This window comes from Mirounga leonina, unplaced genomic scaffold (assembly GCF_011800145.1).
Source record: "Mirounga leonina isolate KUSES-001 unplaced genomic scaffold, KU_Mleo_1.0 Mir_171, whole genome shotgun sequence".
Classification (NCBI taxonomy): domain Eukaryota; kingdom Metazoa; phylum Chordata; class Mammalia; order Carnivora; family Phocidae; genus Mirounga; species Mirounga leonina.
This window is the reverse complement of record NW_023270436.1, coordinates 10200968-10224195: the sequence shown is the minus strand read 5'-3', so window position 1 is coordinate 10224195 and position 23228 is coordinate 10200968. Positions and strand designations below refer to the sequence as shown.

Here is a 23228-nt window from a genome sequence, read left to right as displayed (position 1 = left end):
AGTTGGTTAAGCGACTGCCTTCGGCTCAGGTCATGATCCTGGAGTCCCGGGATCGAGTCCCGCATCAGGCTACCTGCTCAGCAGGGAGTCTGCTTCTCCCTCTCCCGCTCCCCCTCTTGTGCTCTTTCTCTCTCTCACTCTCTCTCTCAAATAAATAAATAAAATCTTTAAAAAAAAAAAAAAAAAAAAGAAGCCAGAGGGAGTTAAGTCAGACCTGTTCAGGGTCAGACAGCCAGGAAGTACACAGAAGTCTGTGTGTGTGTGTGTGTGTGTGTGTGTGTGTGGTTATAGCATTCATTAATTTATTCAACAATTCCTTACTGAGCACCTATTATGTGCCAGGCATTGTTCTAGGTTCCGAGATACAGCGGTGAATAAAACACACACATCCCTTCCTTCATGCACATTTTTAGTGGGGAGACAGACTATCCCACAGGCTGGAACAGAGTTTCCCCCTTGGAGGAAATAAAAGGAAGACAGCACGGCCTGAAGGGCGGGGGTGGGGGGGTGGGGGGGGGTTCAGAGAGGTCCAGGGCAGATCCTGGGAGCCTCATGAGGTGACTGGGACCAGGGTGAGAGTGATAGAGGGGTGACAATTGGTTATATTTTCAATACAGGACCAACATCATTTGTAGACTGGTGGGATAGACGAGTGCGTGTGCAACAGTCCAGGAAGACCCACGGTTTAGGCCAGAGTGGCTAGAAGCCCATATGGGCTTGTCATTTCCTAAGATGGGAAGGACCAGGAGGAAGGAGGTACCCCGGGTCCACCGGTACCTGTCCTAGGCCCTGCGCCTTCCCTTCTCATCCTCCCCCTCATCTCCGCACCCCTTCTCCTCCTTCTCTCCTTCCCCACACATCCCCTCCCCCTCCCTTTCCTCTCCCCTTCCTGCCACCTCATCCTTCTCCTTTCCCCTCCCTCCCTCCCCTCCTCCTCCTCCCCTCTCCACACCTCTCTCTTCTCCTTCCCTCCCTCTATTCTGTAACCCTCCCCCCTTCCTTCTCTACCCCCCCCCCCTCTGCTCCCCAAGCAGGAGGAACATACCTTTTGGTACCAGTACTTGACCAGGCGGATGAGGCTCTTCACCTTGGTTGGACGCTGCCTCAGGAAGTCCCGCTGCAGCTCTGTGAAGCAGGTGGAGAACTCCCCCTCTCTGCCCAGGTCCTGGCACTCTTGAATTAGCTTGACGTAGACTTGAGGGTCAGGCCTGTTATTGGTCCACTGACCTGTTAGGGACAAAGCCATCACTTTAAGATGTCAGCGCTTCTCTGAGGTTCTTTCAGTTGCTCTGGGGAGACAAGCTTGCTGGCCGTGGGGCACAGCGGAAGGGGCAGCAGGCCCAGAGCCAGGGGGCCTGGAGTCCATCCCCAGCCTTTCCTTCTCCCAGCTCTCCTGCTCTCACCCCGTCCAGGCGGCCGTCACCCCTCTCTCCCACCAGGGCTTCAGGCGGCAGCCTCCTCGCTGGGGCCTCCACAGCCCATTCCCGACCCAGCACCCAGACAGGCCTTTCAAAACCTGGTCACACAGCTTCTTGCTTCCCACAACATCGGGAATAAAGTCCAGAGTCCCCATAATGGCCTATGAAATTGGATGTGCTCTGTCTCCTGCCGCCTCTCCCATCTCGCCTCCTACCTTGCTCCCTTGCCATGGACGCCATGTGGCCTTTTTCCTCTTCCCCAAATATGCCAAGCTCATTCCTGTCTCAGGGCCTTTGCACTTGTGGTTTCCTCTTCCTAGAACCCCCAGATCTTCCCATGGTGGGCTCCTTCTCATCCCTTGGGCCTCAGCTCAGAGGTCACCTCCTCAGGGGACCCTCCATCATCACTCTGTCCGAAAAAGCCCTCCACCCTCCATTGCTCTCCATTGAATCAAGCCAGTTAGGTTTTTTGTCACAGCAGGTATCCTTCCATTTATCTTGTTTCTGTACTTATTGTCCGGCTCCAGGAGAGAGGTTCCTTGTTGGGCTCATTCATGGCCATAGAGCAGTGCCTGGTCCACAGTAGGTGCTCCATGGATAATCTGTGCTTCTCATTGTTGATTGGATGTCTCTGTCCTCTGGTGATACCTCTCTTCCGATCTATTTTCCACACTACAGTTGGGCTGTCTTTCCAAAACATAAATCTGACCCTGCTCGAAACCCTTCCACAGCTATCCATTGTGCTCAGGAGAAATCCATGGCCAAGGTTGCAGGCTTCTGCAGGGTCAGCTCACTCCCTCCTTGCCCTCCACCCTCTGTTCATCCTCGGCATCTTGCAGTCCCCCAACACATCCTGATCTTCTCTTTTCTCCAGGCCTTTGCTTGCACTGTTCCCTCTGCCTGCTTTGTCCTTCCGCCCCTTCTCTCTCCCCTTCTTATTTTTTTTGTAGCCAATGGAATGCCAGCACCCAACATTGGACATGGAACAAGGAAAGATCCCCAAACTTTCTCATTTCCTGGTGTTTTTAGAGTTTCGGTATTATTTTCATGGGTCCCCTATGCCAAACAACAAAAAAAAACGAAAAAAAAAAAAAATCCAACCAAACCAAAAAAACCCAAACAACAACAAAACCCACCCCAGTTCCATGTACGTAGTTGAGTACAAGGGAACAGTAGGAGTTTCTGTGGTGTTGCCCTCCAAAATTTAAAATCTAAACTATCCCATGTGCCCCTGTGAGATATTTCACTGTGACACCCTGGGGCACCTCGGGGCACAGTTGGGGAACTGCATTTCTTAACACCTCCTATGTGCCAGGCCCTGTGTAAGAGCTTAATGTAGATGATCATTTATTTTTTTCAGTTTTTTATTATTTTTTAAAGATTTTATTTATTTATTTGACAGAGAGAACAAGTAGGCAGAGAGGCAGGCAGGGGGAAAGGGAGAAGCAGGCTCCCTGCTCGCTGAGCAGGGAGCCCGATGCAGGACTCGATCCCAGGACCCTGGGATCATGACCTGAGCCGAAGGCAGACGCTTAACCGACTGAGCCACCCAGGTGCCCCCTTAATGTAGATGATCATTTAATACTTAAAGTAAGAGCAGGACCTAGGTGGTCTGGTTTAACCCATTTTCCTAACGAGGCGATGCTTCCTGTCCAAATGTTTCTGCAGAATTATCTAGAGATTCCTCAGGATAAGTTTAGTGGGGTCTCCTCGTGTTTGGGGTAAAAGATGCAATTCACATATTGACTCTACGCTGGATCTATGCTGCCTCATTTTCAGCAAGAGACGTCTCAAGTAGGAGCAGCCAGCCTGACAGGAGTTCCCTGAGAAATGTCTTGCCCCCAAATGGTGCCAATTTGCCGTTTCATGTCGCTCCTGTGACCTCATTCATTCTAAGATCTCCTCCCCACTTTGATGGGATGCCCCGTCATGGTAAGACTCTCCAATTGTGGGAAATTTCTACTCAGAAATATGAAAAGAGAAAGAAGCCTTGACGCAGGACAAAGGCAGAAAGCCCGTGTGTGTGAGTGTGAGTGAGTGCGTGTGTGTGTGCGCGCGCACACTTACCCAGGACGTCAAAGGCGGGCAGTATATCAAACTCCACCCCTTCATAGAGAATAGGGTGCAGGAGCAGAAAGCTGAGGGCTCGGGGCTTCTCAGGCCGCAGACTCCTGACCTCAAACTGCACTTCAAAGGTTTCTTCTCTTTGACAGGCTTCCAGCTGCCTCTTAATTTCCCAGATGAACTCTCCTCGTTTGTCAAGTTGCTCCTGAAAACTCCGGAGGTTGTTAAGAAAGACCACAAGGTCGGCATCTGATCGGCCTCTGAGGGACGTGCCTTTGCCCGAAGAGCCACCCTAAAACAGATGAGGAGAATGAGAACTAACAGTTATGGAGGAGAGCCTCCCTATATAAAGTGATGAGGACAATCACTAACATTCTTGAGCCTTAGCCTCTGCGCTGAGGGCATCAGCAGTCTTAGCTCCCATGATGCTCACAGGACTCTATGACTCCCGTAATCTTGTTATCAGTCCCCTCTTCCCAGGTGGGGCATAAGAGCTCAGAGAGGGGATACAGAAGCCCAGCCTCCCGGTGAGCGGTGAGAGAGCTGCAATTCAAACCCTGGCTGTCTCTTTCTAGCATCTGTGTTCTTTACTCCCTAACCTTTACTATCTTATATAGGATTATATACTGTAGGCTGGCCCGTGCTGGGTGGTTTACATACATCATAGAATCTGTACAGCCCTCTCAGGCACTGGGAGTTATGCAAGAGGAAAGTGAAGCACAGAGAGGTAAAGTGACTTGCTCAAAATTTCACAGCCAGTAGGTGCTATCTATATGATCACTTCTTAACCAGCCCATGATACCATAGAAATGGTGTCCCCATTGTGGATGGAGGAAAAAGGGAACCCTCATGCACTGCTGGTGGGAATATAAATTGGTGAAGCCATTGTGGAAAACAGTATGGAGGTTCCTCAAAAAATTAAAAATAGAGCTGCCTTATGATCCAGTAATCCCACTATTGGGTATTTACCCAAAGAAAATGAAAACACTAATTTGAGAAGATACATGCAATCCTGTGTTTATTGCAGCATTATTTACAATAGCCAAGATATGGAAGCAGCCCAAGTGTCCATCCATAGATGAATGGATAAAGAAGATGTGGTATACACACACACACACACACACACACACACCAATGGAATATTCTCCAGCCATAAAAAGAATGACACCTTGCCGTTCGCAACAACATGGATGGATCTAGAAGGTATAATGATAAGTGAAATAAGTCAGACAGAGAAAGACAAATACCATATGATTTCACTCATACGTGGAATCTACAAAATAAAACAAACAAAACAATAGACTCAAATACAGAGAGCAAACTGGTGGTTGCCAGAGGGGAGGTGGGTGGGGGATGAGTGACATAAATAAAGGGGATTAAGAAGTTCAAACTTCCAGTTATCAGATAAGTCACAGAGATGAAAAGTACAGCCTAGGGAATATAGTCAATGATATTGTACTAACGCCATGTGGGGACAGGTGGTGACTACATTTATCATAAAGAGCACTGAGTAATGTACAGAATTGTAGAATCAATACACTGTGTACCTGAAACTAATATCACATGGTATGTTAATTATACTTCAATAAGAAAAAAGAATCCTAGTTCATCAGGGAAGTTGAAAAGCTGAGCTTTCGGCAACACCTGGCTCTGTTTTTGTGGAGTATTTACTTTACGGGAGACGACACCTACAATTTTGTAACCACACAAAATCAGAATAACAGCTAGTTGTTGTTGGCTGGAGAGGGGCTCTGGAAGCCATTTTGTCAGGAAAAAAACAGAAACAAGCCCCCGGGACGTAGTCTTTAAACAGCTCATGACTCTGCAGAAATTGTGTGTCCCCAGCCTGGCCGTTCATTAGCAAATTACTTACTAGAGCTGGGCCTCAGTCTTCCTGTCTCTGAAATGGATGTGGCTGAGGATGGTGGTTCATAAACTTCAGCCAGGGCATTTATTTAAAAGTTACAGGTGTAGGGTGCCTGGGTGGCTCAGTCGTTAAGCGTCTACCTTCGGCTCAGGTCATGATCCCAGGGTTCTGGGATCGAGTCCCACATCAGGCTCCCTGCTCAGTAGGAAGCCTGCTTCTCCCTCTCCCACTCCCCCTGCTTGTATTCCTGCTCTCGCTGTCTCTCTGTCAAATAAATAAATAAAATCTTTAAAAATAAAATAAAATAAAAGTTACAGGTGTAGGGCCTCACCCCAGAATCTATTCTAACAAGTTATGGTTAGATTTTTTTTTTTTTTTGGTATGGATATGTCAGAAACCACCAGCCCCAAAGACCTTTACCCTTTTGCTCTCCCTCTCTGTCTCTGCGGGACCTGTTGCCCATCCAGGCACCCCTCCCCCCAGGCAAGGAGGCTTGGGCTCACCTTGACAACTTTGGACACCCGCACAGGGTGGGGGGCACCTTGGAAACACTTCTCCTTCAGGAAAGTGGAGATGATGTGGACGGCTCCCTTGATCTGCTTGCGGAAATGCGTGTCTGGCAGGAGACAGTTTTCAATGAACTTGTCCAGATCCTTGGCGGGGGTCTTTTCCAGCTCCCACATGATTCTCAGGGCAGGGACAGGAGCGCCTGTGGCCGAAGAGCTGGCTGCAGGGAACTCTAGTTTCAGAGATCCTGCAGCCTGAGTCAGTTTAGTTTCAATTCCTAGGAAGGGAGGAGCTTAGCATGGCAAACACCCTGAACGGCTTCTGCCCTACCGGCTCCGCCCACAACTTACTACCCTCTTGTCCTTTATGCAGCAGCCCAGAATATCAGGCTGGACTCCGAAACTGTTGCGTTTTTTTTTTTTTTAAGATTTTATTTATGTATCTGAGTGAGAGGGAGAGTGAGCATGCGAGCCTGGGGGAGGGGCAGCGGGAGAGAGAGCACCAAAGGGTCCAAGGGTCCATCCCAGGACTCTGGGATCATGACTGGAGCTGAAGGCAGACACTTACCTCGACTGAGCCACCCAGGCGCCCCTCAAACTGTTGCTTTTTAACCCCTATTAGTACCTCACCCAGGAGAAATTGTCATTAAAAACCCATTTGTAGTTTTCTGCTTTACCCAGGAGAAATTGTCACTAAAAAAGGGATTTATGGTTTCCTGCTTTGTCTTTTTTTATTGCTGACAAAATTCTTTTATAGTTTCCTATGATCTTTACAGCGATACATGCACATTGTAAAGTGGAAAAGAAGTCAGAAAAGCAGGAAGCCTAAAGACCATCCATGATCCTAAAACTCAAAAACCACTATAAACACTTTGGTATAGATGTTTTCAGATATTTTTCTAGGTTAACACACACACACACACACACACACAAGCACACACACACACACTCAAACACAGTTCTTTTTTTTTTTTTTTTTAAAGCATCATGCTATATATATTTTCCCTTTCGACTCATAGGCTTTATTTCTTACAGCAGTTTTAGGTTTAGAGAAAAATTGAAGAGAAAGAACAGAGCCCCTGTAACACACTCCGAGCGTGCTAAAGGGCTAACTTGCTTCAAGTTTCTGCACTCCTTATTTGCTGACCTAAGTCCCTTGATCTATAGCAGAAGGGACTGTCCCTGAGATTTGCAGACCCCTGGTCTCCAGGAGAGAAGGACCAAACTATCCCAGAGCATAAGGCTTGACCACATTCAAAAAAACAGCTGCCATGATCTTAGCCAGCCTGTTCTGGGTCCTGTCCACGGACGACTATCCACCTGCTTCTCCTGCCTGTAGCCCCCTCCCTCTCCCGTGCCTTCCCCTTTAAAGCCCCCCAGCTCCTCCTGGACAGGGAAGGTGGTCTTAGAGACATCAGTCCGTCATCTTCCCAGGTTGCCGGCTCCCCGAATAAAGCAACCCTTCCTTTCCCACCATCATGTGTCCCTTGAGCATTGATTTTTGAGTGCTGAGCAGCGGAACCTGAGTTCAGAACCGGTTCTGGGTCTGGTAACAGATTGTGGCCAGCAGCCAAAAGCTGTGCTTCTGACTTGTCCAGTCCCCCCCGAGCCCCAGGGACTCCCCGAGACAGAGCAGGTGGCTGCCACAGGGCCCAGGGCCCACCCGTGTGTTGCCCGAGCTGGTGGCCTTGACAGATGGAACCAGCTGCTGGTGGCTGGGGGAGCCTGTGGGGGCCAAGTCTTAGAGGAAGTTTTCCCAAGCAGCTGCCCAAACCCTTTTGTTTTGGAGATGCTCTCTGTCTTTCCGGACTGGGCATGGACTGCCTATTTTCACTTTTTGTTGGTGGAAAGAAAACATGCATCTGTTCCATCTGTTTGAGCTGATGGGCTCTGGGACCGGGTAAGTCTGCCAGCCTGCACACAGGGAGTCTTATTCCTCTGTCTTCTGGGCTTTTAGCCTTCTGGACCCTTCTGGGTCAATCTATAGGACCACTGGTAAGGGACAGGACTTGGAAGTGGCTCCATACCTGTCTCTCCTCAAAGGAGGGGAAATCTGTCTAAGAGGGATCTCATCTGTCTGTTTCTGGAACCTGCACAAGAATGGGAGGATTTAGTTCCATCCCATCTCAGAGCCTGTTGGGGCGAAATCTGTCTGATGGGCATACTTATAGTTAGGATCCCATGTCAAAAAATGAAATCATATTTTATTGGAGCGCTGCTTGGCCTATGCATGTTTTGAGCTCGGAAGCAAGATGACCACTAAATAAACCTTTAAGTTATGACACCATCTTGCAATTGGAATTTTTTCATCAGGGATCAGGTAAATGGGATGAGATCCCCTACATGCAGGCTTCTATGTCCCTCCATAAAGACGCCTCACAGGAAGGGATCCAGTTGATGGTCCAGAGAGATAAGGATGGACAAAAACTGAAGACACCTGACCCTGGAAATCCTCAATCCACCTCCCCAAGCACAAGCACCTGAACGGGTACCCAACCCACAGCTGCCTGCCCCTCCCCCGCCTCCGCAGGGCTGAAAATCAACCAGAGAAAGAGCCTGTTTTGCAGGAGAGAGAGAGAGAGAGAGACGAGGCAGAGAGGGAGGAATGGTAGTCCAAACCTTGAGTCTGCCTCTGCCCTCTGTTCCCCTCCTCCCTCCTCCTGTTCCCGCACCACCTGGGCTGCTCGGCAGAGCCCGCTCCTCCAACCATCAGCTCCTTCTCTTCCTACCCTCACTATCGAGGAGCAAAAAAGCACCCCAAGCTGTTGGGCCACCTCCTTAAGAGGTTCAAACTGGAGCACCTCCCAAATCAGCATGAAGGGGCCCGGGGCTCCCCTGGACTTAAACCTCCAACCTCAGATTTCTGCACAGGGGCCCCAGGGAAATTGACAGTGACGAACTTTTAATGGACTCTGGTGCAGTATTAAAGGTAGTTTAAGGTTGTTGGTTTCACTAAAACAGACATGTTTTTGGAGTTGTCAACATCAAATACAATACAGATAATCAACTTTTATTCCTACTTTTCTACATATGGAGTTATTTTCCTTATCATTTCCAATAATCTCAATTACGTGTATCAGAATTTTACCTCTTACAAACCTTAGTCTCTAGTGAAAATACTGTGAGCTATTACACCAGAAGTCTTTAGATTCACAAATCTATGAATACATTTCATAATTTCTAAAAACGTGTCTTTTCATAGTACAACTTCTGATAGAGCATAAAACATGTTTATGAGCAGACCCAAGTATCTTTAGTTCCCCAATAATAAGAAGCCAAAAGCAGACAAACCTATGCTCAGTAATTAATGTTTCAGTATTTATATACTGAAATATAATAGTATTATATAGTAATAATATATAATATACCTGAACTTATTAAATTCATGTTGTACCTGTTGCAACTTGTCAGCTAAAAATGACTTAAAACGGTAGTTAATATTTGTCTGTCTCATTAAGTTTTCATGGGTAGTTGTTAAGAGCAAGTAAATTATGTTTTAAAAAAGGCTTTATAGGGGCGTCTGGGTGGCTCCGTCTGTTAAGTGTCTGCCTTCGGCTCAGATCATGATCCTGGGGTCCTGGGATCAAGTCCCATGGTGGGCTCCCTGCTCAGTGGGGAGTCTGCTTCTCTCTCTCCCTCCGCTGCTCTCTCTCTATTAATAAGATCTTTTTAAAAATAAAATTAAAAAAGGTTTATAGATAAACTTAAAAAAAAGATTTTATTTTTAAGTAATCTCTACCCAAAGTGGGGCTCAAACTCACAACCCTGAGATCAAGAGTCACACACTCCATGACTGAGCCATCCAGGAGCCTCTATAGATCAAGTTTTAAATAGCTTCTAAAATCTTTGGTAATTTAGAACATTAAAGTTTTGCCAGGTTAAATGATAAATTGGGTTGGTTTCATTGGATATCTAAGTCTTTTCCAGATAAAATACTGGTCTTCATTTGGCTATCTTTAATGGGACAGTGACTTTAGAGAAAAAGATTGTTTCAATAACACTGTGGATGTTTGTCAGATTCTGGTTCTGGTTAATTATCTTTGAGTGTTTGCTGTTTGCCTATAAAACTGGGCTGGATCCTGAATCCTTCTGGTTTCCTCGAATGTCTGGCAATGACTCTCCAAACTCAGGTTCCTGATCTTCTCCCACTCTCTTGTCTTGGAGTCCTTGCTCTTTCTCCTGAAGCTTTGCAAACGGAAGCTGGACACCTTGAGATAAACTTCAGAGAAATTGTCTCAGCAGCTCCTATATTGACAGTCTCAGTGCCTGTTGCCCTGCAGGCCCCTCAAAAGGATGGCTGGGGACGTTTGAACTACAAACCAGAAACACCCACCAGATTGTTGCTGAGTTGAAGGAACTCAGGCTGCCTGCCCCCACTCCATCTGAGGGTGCTTCCAGCCTGACATCTAGAAATCTCACTGGCCGCACTCAGGACTCTCACATGGGGTTTGTAATTTGCTCCAACCATTAACCTGTGTTTTTCTTTCTTTCTTTTTATTTTTTTAAAAGATTTTATTTTTTTGAGAGAGAGAGAGAGCACGAGCAGGGGAGGAGCAGAAGGGAGAGAGAGAAGCAGATTCCCCGCTGAGCAGGGAGCCAGTTGGAAGGCGGGTCTCCAGGAGCCCCTAACCTGTGTTTTGCTTACATTTCCATAGAAACGCCTCTTATTCATCACCTGATTGCCTGCAGAACAAGGCTGAGTCTCTATTATGGCTAACACCACCACTTGCCATACCTATATTATCTCCTCCTGGGAAGTAAGAATACATATAGATAAATCAGGCAGCAAGCCGCTTGGCTACAAGAAGCCCTTAAACGCCACAACCCCCTTTTCCAAGGTGGCTGGGACTGGTTTACTGATCTATTCTCTAGAATACCCACCAGTATCAGATCAATTTCATTTTATTTATTTATTTTTATTTATTTATTTTTTAAAGTAGGCTCCACACCCAGCATGGAGCCCATTTCGAGGCTTGAACTCACGACCCTGAGATCAAGACCTGAGCTGAGATCAAGAGTCGGACGCTTAACGGACTGAGCCACCCAGGCGCCCCTTAGAGGAAATGATAACATTAGGCCTGGCTATACTGTCCCTGTTCCTTGGGATATACTTGGGAATAAGGTTAATGATGTCACGCAGAGCCAACCTATGCAGGAGAATATCCACATTCTCAGATAAGGAATGACCTTTGACATATCTCCTCCATTAGAACAAGGAAGTTATGTCCTGCATTATGTCAAGTCCTTCCATTCCAAAGTCCCTACTTGGCCCTAATTCAGCTTGAAGCAGGTACATCAGCCAAGTCAGGCATACCCATATTTACGGAAACTCTCCTCATGTATATTCATCTGGGCTTCTCTGGCATGTCCACATACCTGGGGAAGGAGATCAACCATTTTAGAGATGGAAATTAGCTTTCTTTTCAACTGCCCCCGACTGACTGCTGGTGGCTGCCTAGAATGCTGTGTTGAGGAGGATTCAGAGGCTGCTAGCCGGCTCTGTGGGGAAGATGCCATATTGATTAGCAATGTCTGCTATGAGTGTAGGGAGAGATTAGTGGTGTCTGCCATGAGCACCGGGCAACCAGGTTCTCCTGCCGCTCCTGGAGGGGGCTGCATGGCCCTAACTGATACCTCTTTCCACCTGCTGGCAACTGGCTAAATTGTAGGAAAAACAGATGGACTGTAGGGCAGTTGGCAAAGTCATGAGGGAGGTGGGAAGCACAAGGCATCAACTAGGAAATATGTTCAAATATACACCTTGTTCCCAGGGCACATTTAGGGCCTGGGGGTGGAGTGGCAGGGAGAGCAGGGGTAGTTTGAAAAGAAAATCTCCCCAGGTGACCCTAATATGCCTATTTCTTCCCCAGGATTGAGAACCACTCTTTTGGGGATAAGGAAAAGATCTTGTCTCTGACTCGGCCATCTGGTGGATGGAACTGATGGTTCCTTCTGGGAAGTAACCGACATTCCTGATAAATTACTTAAACACTTTTGGGATAGATCTAGGTGAGATTAAGAATCCCCGTGGGAAGTTAGTTACCTCCTCAGCTCATGTTCAGGACTGTTGGAGGCCATCTGTGAAGACTCCTTGCAGGATGGAAAGTGCTAGAACATAAAGGAGGCACTGATGATCTGTGGTATTATTAATCAGCGTGTTAAGGACATTGCACCAGGAGTCCAGTGAAACAGATCCTTTCCTGGCATTGCTGCCGTGAGCCGTTGGCCATGTCAGTCCCTTCCCTGGGCTTTGGCTTATTCCTCTGTCAGATAAGTGAGGTGATTGAACTAGGCCCTGGCTCAACTCTTCGTCTCTTTGAGCCTTGACATTGTCTAATTCCACACCAGATGCTGGCCCCCTGTTGGGTGGGCACCAGCAAAAAGTATTCTTCTAAGAGGGTGTGGAGTTGGCCAACATGGCCAGAGACCACATCTGCCTTGTCCACTGCAGTAACCCCAAGGGCTGGGACGTAGCTGTAGCTGCAGATGCTCCTTAAACACTGACTCTCCAAATAGCATCATGTATCCTGATGGGAAGGAAGCACTTCCAGAAACCAGAAAGGAAAAACCCAGGCCACCAGTTTTTCCTGGATATTCCTACTTTATTTTTGGCTACATCATCACAGAGAAAGGCAGTGGGCAGTTCTGCATGCACTGGAGGGCGTGTGTGTATTCTAGGCGGGGAGGTGGTTACATCTGTCAGGGGCAGCGTGCGCCCGGACCAGGGACACCGTGAGCTTGCTGCATGCTGATCCCAGCACCAATACCAGTGTCCGGCTTGAGCCGTGCAGCCAGCATGCTTTCTCCTGGGGGCAAACAGTGAGAAGGAGGTGGGCTGAGAGTGGGTGCCACGGGGACTGACGGAGGGGCAGGGCCAGGGGGCAAGATGGCAGCCTGGAAGTCACTGGCCATCTTGGGGAAGGCGACGAGTTTGATGTTTAGAAGATGGTTATTCAAGGCAAGAAATCAGAGTCTTCTCATGAATAGCGCAGGGAGCTAGGGTGGAGGCATTGATTGGGAAAGGTTAAAAGGTGCGTTTGGAGAAAGTGAGAGTTGGAGTGTCCATCTGATGACATCTATAGACGACAGGCTGTCAGACAGAAGGAGAGGATTTTTCACGGGGGAAGACACTGGAAACCGGGAGAAAACAAGCCTTTCTCATGGGGCAATGAAGATGCCCTGACCCCAGCCTCGCATTTATAATGTTTATTCTCATCGCCTTTTCCTCCTTTTTATTATTATTTTTTAATTTTTTAGGAAGAAAGACCGGAGACTCATGATGGAACAACGGTCTTTGGCATCAGGATCTGTCACTCTCTGAAGCTTCACATTCATGATGGTATTTTATTCTCCCGACAAACTTGGTGAAAAGGGTGCAAGAGATAGACTGAGACAGAGCCACGGACAGAGAGATTCAAGGTGGTTCTCAGTGAGAGACAGGACTCCGGGGATCAGAGAAGCAGAGAGTCGAAGAGCGCCAGGGATGGAGCAGTGTGTTTACTTAACTAAGAGCAGACGGAGGGGGAAGGCTGGGGGCTTTGGAGAGCGCCCCCCCCAGACCCGGAGCTCTGGTTTCTAAATGCTTTTTGCACCTATATGGGCAGCCCAGGGGCCGAGGAAGCCCTCTAGGGGCGTCTGTGCAGCTGACGGGAGGCCGCCATGCACCTGGGGGGAGGGGGGCAGTGCCAGTAGCTGGCCCAGCCAGGGACCCCGGGCTCTGCCACCAGGGAGGCGTGGGCGGTGCTGAGAAGAGTGGGCCTAACTGGAACTGGGGAGGGGCCAGTTTGAGTTTGCTGGCCAAGCTGGGGAGGGGGTGAGGCTGGCTTAAGGTATTTTTTTGCTGTTGCTCATTTACCTTCTTAGAAAGAGGGAAAGGAGAAGGGCAGAGAGATGGAGAGGGACAGAGGAGTGTAAGGAGCTGAGAAAGAGTTTGATGGGGTGTAAGGTTAGGGAGAGGGAGAGGGAAGGACGGGGGGATGGGGGGGCGCTAGAGAAAGGGTGTTGGGTTTTGCTAGGAAGCAAACAGATGGCATCCTGAAAGAGGGGGCTGCCAAGACCCTTTATGTGTTCCATGTGTCTATTTCTGGACGCATCTGGGGCCAGGAGGGTGCGTTCCTAGTCACCGGGGAGTTTAAACATGGTGGTCTGTTTTCCTGGCAATCAGGGGGTATGGTGTGGAGGGGCAGTGGGGGCCTGGATGCTCTATTTCTGCCCCAGTGCTGGTCCTTACAGCCTTGTTCCGGTCAGCTGACAGCTAAGGGTATACACAGACATAACACTGGAAACCAAGGGTGTGTGTGTGTGTGTGTGTGTGTGTTCAAGGCCAGGAGGGTCTAAAAACAGTCCTAAATGATGAAGAACTTTTGCAGTTTTCCCAGACAGACCGCTTGTTAAATTCTAGCCTCCTTGTAAAAATCTCTGCATCCCTCTCCCTCCCGCTCCATCCTAGAGGGACCAGAGAGGGGCTGCAGTCAGGGCCTGCACCACAGCATCACAGATGGAGGAGAAAGGTCTTCGGCAGCAGTGCCCAAGGTCAGGGGGCACCTCAAAGGCAGGCGCAAGGAGGGAGAGGCTGGGGGAGGCAGAGAGAAGAGAAACCGGAGTGCGAAGGGCAGCTGGGTCAGGCTGGCAGGTGACCTGGCATGGGGTAGGCCATGGAGCCGGGACCTGGGGGCCCACCCTAATCGCTTGACACATGGTTCTCGTTCTGTAGCTGGTGCCAGCGCTCAATCTTCTTGTCCTTGTTTTTCAGACATTCGTACCAGTGTTTTAAGCGTTCTCCCTTGGCTGAGATCCCCAGCTGGCAGCCTCCTGGAAGACAAGATGGGGAGACAGAGGGAGGTGGTCAGAGTGGAGGGACGCACGGGACTCTCATTCTGGATCCAAATGTTTAGTTGGGGAAAAACTGCCACCAAGCAGGGACCCCTCCAGCAACCTGGGGTCCTTCTTTATGGAGGGCTGTTGTTATGATGTTGTTATTACTCCTGGCCTTCTCTGTCTGCACACTAGCTACTCAAGAACCTGCCATGGCTCCCTATTGGAGCATTAAGTCATAGCTTCACGGTCTCCTTTTTTTTTTTTTTTTTTTAAAGATTTTTTATTTATTTATTTGAGACAGAGAGAATGAGAGACAGAGAGCATGAGAGGGAGGAGGGTCAGAGGGAGAAGCAGACTCGCTGCCGAGCAGGGAGCCCGATGCGGGACTCGATCCTGGGACTCCAGGATCATGACCTGAGCCGAAGGCAGTCGCTTAACCAACTGAGCCACCCAGGCGCCCTCGGTCTCCTTTTTTTAAGACCTTCTGTAAGTCACCACCGCACTCACAGAAACTTGTCTCCCACTACTTCTGGGTACCCCCTGTCTATTTCCAAAGAGTCAGCTTGGCCACCCTGTCCAGTCCTGCCTCCACACCTTTGCTTACGCTGTGTCCCTTGCCTGGAGTGCCCTCCCTGCTCTATCTTTAATGACTGATCTTCCTCATCATTTGAGAGGAGCTGGGAAAACTAGAATCTTCTTCCAGGACTCGCAAATTAATTAAGGGGACTTCCTTTGCACCCTACTTTCTGAGGCCACAGACACCACTCTCCTCTGTGATTTGATTATCCACTGGAGGTGATCTGTTCAGCAAATAACCAATCATGACCCAATCACCCAGCTTTGTAAGCCCTTTCCTATAAAAGCATCCCCAAATTGGACCCAGATCAGTACTCCAGGTCCTGACATGGCGTTTGGACAATGCGGCCACCAAAAGACACGGAGTGCCCTGAACCCTCCAAGAGAAGCTTGGATCCTTAAGGCTCTTCTCTCCTGGGAGGATGGGCTTTTCTCTGGGAGCCAGGAGCACTCACCGATATAATCGTTGGACTTGCCGATGTCATAGTCCCAGACCGAGATGTCCAGGGACTTCTTTGCCAGGTCACCATGTTTGATGTCATAGAAAAACTCCTGGATGCAGCAGAGAAAGACAGGTGATTGGGAGGGTCCTGAGCCTTCAGCATCAGAAGCTAAGAGGCTGAGCCGGACCGAGGGGAGGCCCTTGAACTGGGCATCTGGGAGCAAGGGGGCCCTCCTGCTGGAGCTTTTACCCCAGGACTGACAATCCCCTTTCAACAAACACTCTGTATAACAAAGTCTCTCAAGCCCTGTAATTCACGTTTCAGTGACTCTCTAAAATCAGGAAGGCTGATGGGGTTTTTCTAAGACAGCTGCTCCTGGTCAGGTTTCCTTGAAGGCAAATGGCTGTGAATTCAGTCCTTCCATTCTGGTAGCTTCTGAAGTGGGTTTTCCTCTCTCCATCATTTAGAGATTAAGGGTAGTTGAGGGCACGGAGACTGACATGAAGGATAGGTGCTTAGGTTTCCAGACAATCTGACTTTTTACATAACTTTTCTGCCTAACTGTAAAATTCATTCATGTTCATTGTTAAAACAAACGAGGAAGCTAAAATAAAATCAAATAAAACCCAACCCCCAAAGCCTGTCATCTATCTAACTATACCCCAGAATAGCCACTGTCAACATTCCCCATGTGTGACCACATTAATATATGTTTTAAAAAGTTAATATGAATATTAATTTGAATATTATATTAAACATCTGAATATTATATAAAGTATAATATGAATATGCTGCATTGTGAAAGCCTTCTTTTCCCATTTTAGAACATATGGTAAAAAACCAACTTAGTGTGTTAGCATTTTAAATATCTTTCCGGTTTCATTTAATGCCTGTGTGGCTGTCCCTTAACCTAATGCCCAACAATTGAGTATTTAGGTTGTTTCCAACCTTCCACTACCATTAATGATATGATAAAAGGCACCCTTGTAACTCAGTCATTGTGTAAATCCATGATAATTTATTTAGGATAAATTCTGAGACATGTATCTCTGAGTTGGTAAAGTTTTTTGTTTTTGTTTTTAAGATTTTATTTTATTTATTTGACAGAGAGAGACACAGCGAGAGAGGGAACACAAGAAGGGGGAGCGGGAGAGGGAGAAGCAGGCTTCCCACCGAGCAGGGAGCCCGATGTGGGGCTCGATCCCAGGACCCTGGGATCACGACCTGAGCTGAAGGCAGACGCTTAATGATTGAGCCACGGGGGGCGCCCCTGAGTTTGTAAAGTTTTAAGACAGAGAGCAGTGGATGTACACCATGATGCCATTTGTGACCAGTAAGAAAGCTGGCTAATACATACTTGTCTTGTATATTTATAAATCCTGGAAGTGGATAATATAGTTGCTTCAGAAGAAGAGAAGTAGGTGATAGAGGCTGGGAAAGGAGGAGGATTTTTGACTGGATACCCTTTGGTACTTTTGGAATTTTCAGATATGTGACTATATTACCTGTTCCTCAAATAAATGGCATTTAAATTTTAAGGTTAAGGCTTTTGGAGCAGTTTGACAAACATCCCTTAGGAAGTTGGACCAGTTTGTTCTCTTACCCATGGTGTGTACATTTCCCCACAGGCTCACCAACACCGGGTACCAACATTTTACAATATTTTTGTGCCAGTTTGTGATGAGATCCGGTGTCTGGCCTTGTTTCGTATCTTCTCTATTGCTAATGAGGCTTACTGCTATTTGGATTTCTTCTTCAGTTGGCTCCTTACTCAAAATTCAGGAGTCCGAGTTGGGACATTAGGGCTACAGCTGAAGGAGGGACCCGGGAATAGGATGCACTGAACTACTGGCCAGTGATGCTCTGAGCTCTGTTTACAAAGAACTTTCGCCATGCATGCTCATACGGGCACATGCATTTCAAAAGCAAAACAACACAAAGCACAGTGTATTGTAGTTTTCTTGGCCCACTTTCCAACATTTGGTAAAAACCAGTGCTAGCTGATTCTGATCTGACATCAGATCACTACATTCAATGGATATTTCTGGACCCCTAGTATCTGACAGCTTGTCAACAAATAACTGAAATCCAGGGGGACAGCATGAGATGCAAGGACACATAAAGCCTGCAGGGGTTATAACACACTGACCCTTGAGGGATGACTAGGAGTCTGCCAGAGAGGAAGAGAGAGAGATGGAGGTCCAGGAAAAGGGAGCAGCAAGCGCAAAGGCTAAGAGATGTACCAAGGACCCGTGTGAAGTTAGGGTGACTTGAGGAGGGGAGTGCAAGATGGGGCAGGGGTGGGACATGAGTTTGAAAGGGCTTGACTGTCACACTAAGAAGTTACAGAACCATTCCTGGGTTAAGCAACGGGGATGAAAACTTCAGATATGTTCTTTAGAAAGCTCATGCTTATGTGAGGATGGGCCAAATACAAGGAAGTGAGTCAGGAAGTCTACTGCAATAGTCTAGACATGAAATGCTCAAGTAACAGTGAGACAACAGGAAGGGGCACATTCAATGGGTATGTAGATAGTGGACTTGATGCCCAGGACAGACATGGGGAGTGAGGGAGAGAGAGAGGGCAGTACCAACTGGGTGACTGCTAAAAGGCACCACTACCCCTATTTATTTCTTCGAATTTCAGGACCACAGACTACTAGACATTGGAAATGATTTCATTCAATCTGTCTCCAAATGCAGCTTCTTCCTATGACACTGCTCATCTAGAGGCTTTTGTCTTGGGCTCGATTCCCTCTGGTGACAAGGAACTCATTACCTATCCTTTAGATAATTCAAGTGGATCTATGAGAGAAAACTTTTTTTTAAAAAAAGATTTTATTTATTCATTTTATTTTTTTTAATTTTTTTTTAAAGATTTTATTTATTTATTTGAGAGAGAGAGAATGAGAGACAGAGAGCATGAGAGGGAGGAGGGTCAGAGGGAGAAGCAGACTCCCTGCCGAGCAGGGAGCCCGATGCGGGACTCGATCCCGGGACTCCAGGATCATGACCTGAGCCGAAGGCAGTCGCTCAACCAACTGAGCCACCCAGGCGCCCTATTTATTCATTTTAGAGAGAGAGAGAGAGCATGACCAGGGAGCGACAGAGTGGGGAGGGAGAGGGAGAAAGAATCTGAAGCAGACTCCGCACTGAGCAGGGAGCTGACGTGGGGCTCGATCCCACAACCGCGAGATCATGACCTGAGCTGAAGCTAAGAGTCAGACGCTCAACTGACTATGCCACCCAGGAGCCCCAAGAGAAAACTTTTTTGATGTGCTTTGTAACATTCTAGTAGGGAGCTTGTTTCTCTCTCACACTCAGGAAATATCTCAGAGCATGACAAAAGTGGGACAGCCTTACCTCATTAAACTCCGGATTCAAGGTTTTCTTCTTTATTTGAGTCTTGTGTTTGGCTTTCTTTCCCATGTCTGGTTTCAGCCAGCTGAGAGGAGACAGAGATGCTATTGTGGAGGAAGTTTAATGAATAAGATCAGCCTCTTGACCCCAAAGCCTCCCTCCCATGTCAGGAGAATAATTGAACAAATCAGAAAGTGAATCAACATTAACAATGTGCATGAGAGTAGCTACAAGGCACTGTTCTAAGCACGTGGAGGGTATTTCATTCTCAACAAACCCTCGGTGGTAGAGCTACAACCACCCATTTCACATGCAAGGAAACTGAGCACCCAGAGAAGTCGAGACATGTGCCTCAGATCACACAGCTGGGGACTCAACCTAGTGGCTGCCTCTGGAGTCTGTGCTCTTAGCTAGTACTCGGCCCCAGTGGATCACATTGAAAGCCTGGAGAGCAGTGCCTAGAGTGCACGGTTACCCTTTAGGTTGCCCCCAAGTCCTGGGGAGGCGGGGATTGTATAGACAGAAAGGAGAAGATGCAAATCTGATGACAATCAATCCTCCTCAAAACTGTTCAGTGGCTCCCCTTTGATCTCAGGGTAAAGTTCAAAATCCTTGATGTGGCTTTTAAGGCTCCATATGATCGGGTCCTTGCTCCAGCCCAGCATGCTCTTGTGTTATGCTCTTCACCCGACTCCCCATTCACTCTCCTTTCCACCCCAGGGCCTTTGCACATACAGCTCTTCCCCAGTGTAGGCACAATACCTGGCACATAGTAGGTGCTCGATCAATATTTTCTGGGCAAATAAATAAAATGGGCCAGAAATGCCAAAGAGTTGGGACATTTGGATTCTCATTAAAGCTGTCACTAGCTGTGCAACTTTGAACCTAAGTGTAGCTTCGGCGTGCCTCAGTTTCCCAATCTGTAAAGGGGGCACTTTTTTCCCTCACTTACAGAACTGCTTTTGAGGATAATTTATTTTTATTGAAGCAGAGTGGACATGCAGTGTTACATTAGCTTCAGGTGTACAACCCAGTGACTTGACAAGTCGATACTTAAGCTGTGCTCACCACAAGGGTAGTCACCATCTGTCACCATGCAACATTATTGCAATGCCATTGATGATGTTCCCTCTGCTGTGCCTTTATCCCTGTGACTCATTCATTCCATGACTGGAAGCCTGTACCTCCTCCCACTGCCCTTGAGGACAATTTTATTATTTTATTTTTATTTATTTATTTATTTGAGAGAGAGAGAGAGCACACAAGCAGGGGGAGCAGCAGAGGGAGAGGGAGAAGCAGGCTCCCTGATGAACAGGGACCCCCCATCACCACCACCACGCCCCCATGTGGGGCTCGATCCCAGGATGCTGGGATCATGACCTGAGCTGAAGGCGGACACTAAACCCACTGAGCCACCCAGGCGCCCCTTGAGGACAATTTTAAAGAAGGGACACAAAGGGGGGACTGAACGGTATGAAGTGCTGAGCAAAGACAAAGGGCAATTCTGATTTTAAAAATCTTAATTTGATCTTCGACTGATTAATGGCCTCCTGTTAGCTTTTCCACACCGGCCACCGGGGCAGCCGTTTTCCCGGTGACCACAGCAACGCTCCTTCTTCTGCAGGGATTGGGTGGATGGGAGAAGGGGTGGTAGGGAGAATTATTTAAGAAAAACAGTTTGCCTGTGGCTGGGATGTAACAGAGTGCAGGATAGCAGCCCATGAGCTAATTTTCTTTATTGGACCATATGAGAAAACAAAACCCAGTTACTCCTAGAAATCAAATTCATCCCTGACTCATGTGTTCTTTTGTTCACTAAATCCTCATTCAAAGAAAATCCGAAGCAAAGTCCGCCCTGGCCTGATTTTGTAGCCATGACCTTAAGGGGAGCACTGCTTTCTATTACGAGAGGGAGTCGGTGGGAGGGAATGTCTCCCGGGCTGGAGGGAACATCAATAAACACTCTTTGCCATGAGTAGGAACGGCAGGGGTAGTGATTTAGAACCGTAATGGCAGATGCTTACTGAGCACTTACTATGTACCAGACCCTATGACAATGCTTCTCTCAGATCTCCAGCTGCAGGGGGCAAAATGGACTGACAAGGTGCTGGGCTCTGAATTCACCACTAAGTTCTCGCTGTGGCTGCGCTGGCCCTGGGTTCCCAGCCAGCACCTGGGCCAGCGAGGGCAGGAGGCAGCCCCGGTGGGAGATGCAGGCTTTGCGCTCAAGGATTCCCCATCACCTGCGCTGAAACTTCCTCAGAACTGTACTGCAATCTAAGACGCTTCCTGCCCAACCGTCCTCCCGGGCCCCTCCTCCTCCCCACCTGCTTTCCCTATGGTCCTCCTCTGGCTCCCTCTCAGTTTTTCTTCACAGGCATTTTCCCCCAATAAATTTCTTGCACATCTCATTTAGCCTTGGAGTCTGCTTCCTGGAGGGTAGAACCTAATGCCCGATAGCACTCTTCCCATTTTACAGATGAGGATATCGAGGCCCAGAGACGTGAAGGCACTAGCCAAAGGTCACACGGCTAGAGAATACTGAAGACTATTGGCTCTTAAGATTCAAACCCAGGCAGTCTGGATCCAGAGCTCAAGCTTTCAATCATATCCATAGAAACACACGTTTAGCTGCCGCGAGGCAATGCAGAATTCTCTTGAAGAGCAGGACAAATATTACTGTACCAGGCACATTTCTAATTGCTTTCTATATGATATCTTATTTGAGCCTTAAGCCTTGTGCCCATTCTTGGACATAAGTGGAGCCACTGTCTCTGTTATACCAGTGAAGAATCCAAGGCTCAGAGAGGTTAGGATAATTTGTTTATAGTTATACAGCTGCAGGGGGCAGAGATGGGAGTGGGACCCACGCCTGATTCAGTGATGGCCATGAGAATGTGCCAGGCGGACCTCCAGCTACAGCATCACTGACCGAGGCCCCAGCTGCTGCCCCTGGAAACCCAGCCATGCTCTTGCCATGGCCCTGTTTCTGGCTGATGACTGAAGGTGGCAGGAATATTAGGGTAGTCCTGCTCCTAGGAGCCCTGGGACTCGTCTGATGGCTGGTTTTGGCCTTGAGGACTCTCACGGCCTTGCTGAACTTGCATCCAGGCTGCATCCACTGGCCCCCGTCTCTCCCCTCTGCTCACGTGAGTGAGACTCGTATGGCCGTCTAGCAGGTCTCCCGTCTCCCTCACTCAGGCATTTCCACTAGTGAAGCCCTGGTCTGCTGAGTCCCATCTTGGCAGCCTTCCAGAGGCTCTGGACTAACACAGATAACCCGACTCTCTGCCTCCCCACGGTGGAGATTCTGGGAATAACCCAAAGTCTAAGGTCTTCTCTTTGAGCATTTCCAGATTGCACTGGAAAAAGCTGGATTGCTTCTTCGGGCGCTCTGGACTGCGGGAGGGACCTGTTGCTGATTCCAGGGGGCTGCAAATGGGGCCACTGTAACCTTGCCGACTGCCTTTCTCCCATCGGAGGGGACAGAGCCACGAAGCTCCTCATATGGGCGAGCGACACACGAGTCTGACTGTCTGAGACTCCAGACTCATGCTCTAGCCAGTTCTGGGCATTGTCTAGCTGTGTGACCTTGGGCAGGCTCATTTCCCTCTCTGGGACTCAATGTGCAATGATCTTGGGGAAGCTCTCTGGTTCTCCCTTTGCGAGGATCTAGGACCCCCTTTGGGGTCCATTCACAGTCCCAATGACTCACAGCTTGACGAATGGATCTGAGTAGCCGTTGGCGTCCATGGCGGCCAGGTGCACGCAGCGTATGATGCCCACGATAAGGCCTCCCTGCTGTGTGCTGTACATGAGGGACACCAAGATCTTGCCACGTTCCTCTATGTCACCAATACGTTCCACCTGCTGCAGTAGCAGAAAAGAAAAGTAGGAGAAATGGGCCTAGGAAGGGGAGGGGGTCAGGCAACTGGACGGATGGCTAGTATTAGGGAGGAGCCTGTGGAAAGGAAGAGGAGCTGCCCCCCCCCCAAGGACAGCAGATGCCCCCAGTCCCCAGTCTCCAGGGACCAGCAAGTGGTGACAGCCACACAGGTGAAAGTCTAAGTCACATGGGGGTGGGGGACTTTACTCTGACTTAGACATGGACAGAGCCCTGAGTGATCATAGGTGGGGCTGGACGCTGCTTCCACTCTGACTCTGAGCTCAGATTTGC

At 48.4% G+C, this 23228-nt stretch overlaps 2 protein-coding genes across 3 annotated transcripts in view; both read right to left on the bottom strand.

Moving 5' to 3' along the window:
* Window positions 1-982: 982 nt before the first annotated feature.
* OAS1 (2'-5'-oligoadenylate synthetase 1) lies at window positions 983-6212 on the bottom strand (the record flags this gene model as incomplete). The annotated part of the gene is made up of 3 exons (XM_035016712.1): window positions 5853-6212; window positions 3486-3774; window positions 983-1227 (listed from the first exon to the last, which is right to left on the bottom strand). Coding segments are annotated over exons 1-3 (714 nt in total), but the record flags the coding sequence as incomplete, so codon positions are not given.
* Window positions 6213-14505: 8293 nt separating this feature from the next.
* The window catches only part of RPH3A (rabphilin 3A), a 65005-nt gene continuing 56282 nt past the window's right edge, over window positions 14506-23228 (bottom strand). For both annotated transcript variants that reach the window (XM_035017466.1, XM_035017467.1), the window contains 4 exons: window positions 22767-22921; window positions 19055-19136; window positions 15704-15800; window positions 14506-14666 (listed from right to left, as the gene is read on the bottom strand). In XM_035017466.1, the coding sequence (XP_034873357.1) occupies window positions 14536-14666; window positions 15704-15800; window positions 19055-19136; window positions 22767-22921 (465 nt within the window). In that variant the 3' untranslated portion in view covers window positions 14506-14535. The remainder of the gene's footprint in view (window positions 14667-15703; window positions 15801-19054; window positions 19137-22766; window positions 22922-23228) is intronic.